Raw genomic sequence first — 2,296 nt, 5'->3', positions numbered from 1 at the left:
CTGTAGTTCCAGCTACTTGGGGGGGTGAGGCGGGAGGATCACCAGAGCCCAGGAGGCAGAGGGCAGTGAGTCACGACCGCGCCACGGCAGAGGTTGCAGTAAGCCGAGATTGCGCCACTGTACTCCACTACAGCCTGGGTGACAGAGTGAGCCCTAGAAAGGAAAAAGGAAAGGGGAGAGCAATTTAATCCTTGGTAGCTATCATTATCTGTAAAATGAGGTAGCCAGACTCACCTGTAAGATCCTTTCCAGCTATGTAATTCCAAGCTTCAATGACATAATAAAGATAATTAAAAGTAAATTCTTTCAACATCCTGTGCAAGAAGAGGGATAAAATTTCCCTGAAGACAGAGACTCTACTCGCTTCCGCTGTACCCTCTAGGACGTGGCACAGGTCTCAGAGTTTCTCACTCATGGGCTTCAGCTGGGTGGGAAAGCCAAAGCGTAAAATGCCCTTTAAAAAGGCAGAGAAGAATGTAGAGTTGGGGGCGGCGGAGGGACTGGGCAGGCCTTGGGGTGTTCTGCCCAGAACTGAACAATGGTACTGTGAGTGTAAACAGGGGTGTGAGGGACCACAGGCAGGTCCTTCCCAAGGCCAAGCCCAGCCTCTGTGTGCGGGCTAGAGGGGAAAGGGAGTGTGCTGGAAGGATGGTTCTGAAAATAATTCTTCGGAGTCGCTTAGGGTTTTCAAACCCGACACCACGCGCGGCCCAGTGGCTGCCGCCGCCGCGGCCTCCTCGCACCACACCCAGCAGTCAGCTGGATTTGGTCGCTCGGCCACCACCATAAACCTCCTTCCTCTGGCAGGCGATTGGTACAGCCCAAGCTCCGGGAGTAGAAACGCAGACACACCCATTGTTACGCCTCTACCTCTGATTGGCTGGAGAATTTAAAGATCCAGTCGGTGATTGGGTGATTTTCTGCCTCTAGCATTTGAAAAATTTCTAGTTTCGGAGCTTCGCCATAGATCTGCTTGTTCATATGAGTGTCGGCGCAAGTGAGTGTCTGCCCGAACCCAGAGGTGGGGAGCAAAGAGCCTGATTCATCTAGGGGTTCCCGCCGGGAGGGTGCAGACAAGTGGGTCAGGCGGAGGGAGCATGGATTCCACGGTCCCAGGGTCCCCTGCGATTTCCCTAGCCGAGTATTTTCCACCTCGTCCCCACCTTGCTGGTGGGAAGCGTGAGGGCACTCTGACTTTGACTACCAGCCGCTGTGGCTTATGAAGGGCAAGTGAGTTTCCCTCTCCCAGCCTGTTTCCACGTCTGTACACGGGGAATAGTGAGACCTGCCCGCTGCATATAAGCCAGTGAATGTTACCTGCAAGGCAGAAGGCGCTTATTACACGGCAACCCTCTTTGCATCTCCCCACGGGCGATTCTGCTGCTTCCTGGGGAGAGGACTCTGAGGATTCCTATGCTGGCCCTGGGTCTCAGGGAAGGATTCTTTCTGCGCAGGGACCCCCTTCTAGTGAGGTCCTTGCAGGACACCTGAGGCTCCCTAATCTTGGGTGCCCATCCCCCGCTCTGGAAATTGTTGTATAGCAGGGTGCGTGTGTGTGTATATACAAATTGTATATATTGTTGTGTGTGTATATCTATATAGAAATTGTGTGTATATATATATTGTATATATGGAAATAGAAATTGTGTAGAAATTGTGTAGCAGGGTGCGTGTATAATACATATGTATATATGTATGTATATACATATGTATAATGTATGCATATATATGTCTTTATATGTATGTATGTTTTTTAGTTAGAGGGTATCACTATGTTGCCCAGGATGGTCTCCAGCTCCTGGGCTCAAGCTATCTTCCTCAGCCTCCCAAAGTGCTGGAATTACAAGCGCCCGCCACCACACCCGGCTAATTTTTGTATTTTTAGTAGAGACGAGGTTTCACCGTGTTGGCCAAGCTGGTCTCAGAGCTCCTAACCTCAGGTGATCCGCCCACTTTAGCGTCCCAAAGTGCTGGGATTACATGTGTGAGCCACAGCGCCCGGCCCAGCGTACATTCTAAGAGTGGATTTTCGGTTAGCCCAAAGCCCTTTCTCCGTCTCTGTGACCTCCTCGTGTTACCAGTGACAGTCCTCGTGATCCTGTGTGACCTTGACCTTGCTCCCTGTTGCGTCCTTTATAGCATCCATTACGTTCCCTATAGCATCCATTACGTCCCCTGAATCCTCAGGACCACTGTGCTCCGGTGTCTTCGCAGACCTGCAGAGGCGGTGGCGATGCTGTCGGGCATGGAGACGGCGGTAGGGGAATACCAGGACTCGGAGCTGCGGTGCAGCGTG

At 51.9% G+C, this 2,296-nt stretch overlaps 1 protein-coding gene across 1 annotated transcript in view; it reads left to right on the top strand.

Moving 5' to 3' along the window:
• Positions 1-53: 53 nt before the first annotated feature.
• Positions 54-2,296, top strand: part of PIF1 (PIF1 5'-to-3' DNA helicase) — a gene marked incomplete at its 5' end in the record, with an annotated part of 10,884 nt that continues 8,641 nt past the window's right edge. Inside the window, 4 exons of the mRNA XM_011969279.1 lie at positions 54-104; positions 383-444; positions 683-814; positions 2,188-2,293. Coding sequence (XP_011824669.1) covers positions 54-104; positions 383-444; positions 683-814; positions 2,188-2,293 — 351 coding nt within the window. The remainder of the gene's footprint in view (positions 105-382; positions 445-682; positions 815-2,187; positions 2,294-2,296) is intronic.

The sequence above is a fragment of the Mandrillus leucophaeus genome, unplaced genomic scaffold (assembly GCF_000951045.1).
Source record: "Mandrillus leucophaeus isolate KB7577 unplaced genomic scaffold, Mleu.le_1.0 Scaffold12, whole genome shotgun sequence".
Taxonomy (NCBI): domain Eukaryota; kingdom Metazoa; phylum Chordata; class Mammalia; order Primates; family Cercopithecidae; genus Mandrillus; species Mandrillus leucophaeus.
The sequence above is the reverse complement of the archived record's forward strand: the minus strand, read 5'-3'. Positions and strand labels throughout refer to the sequence as shown.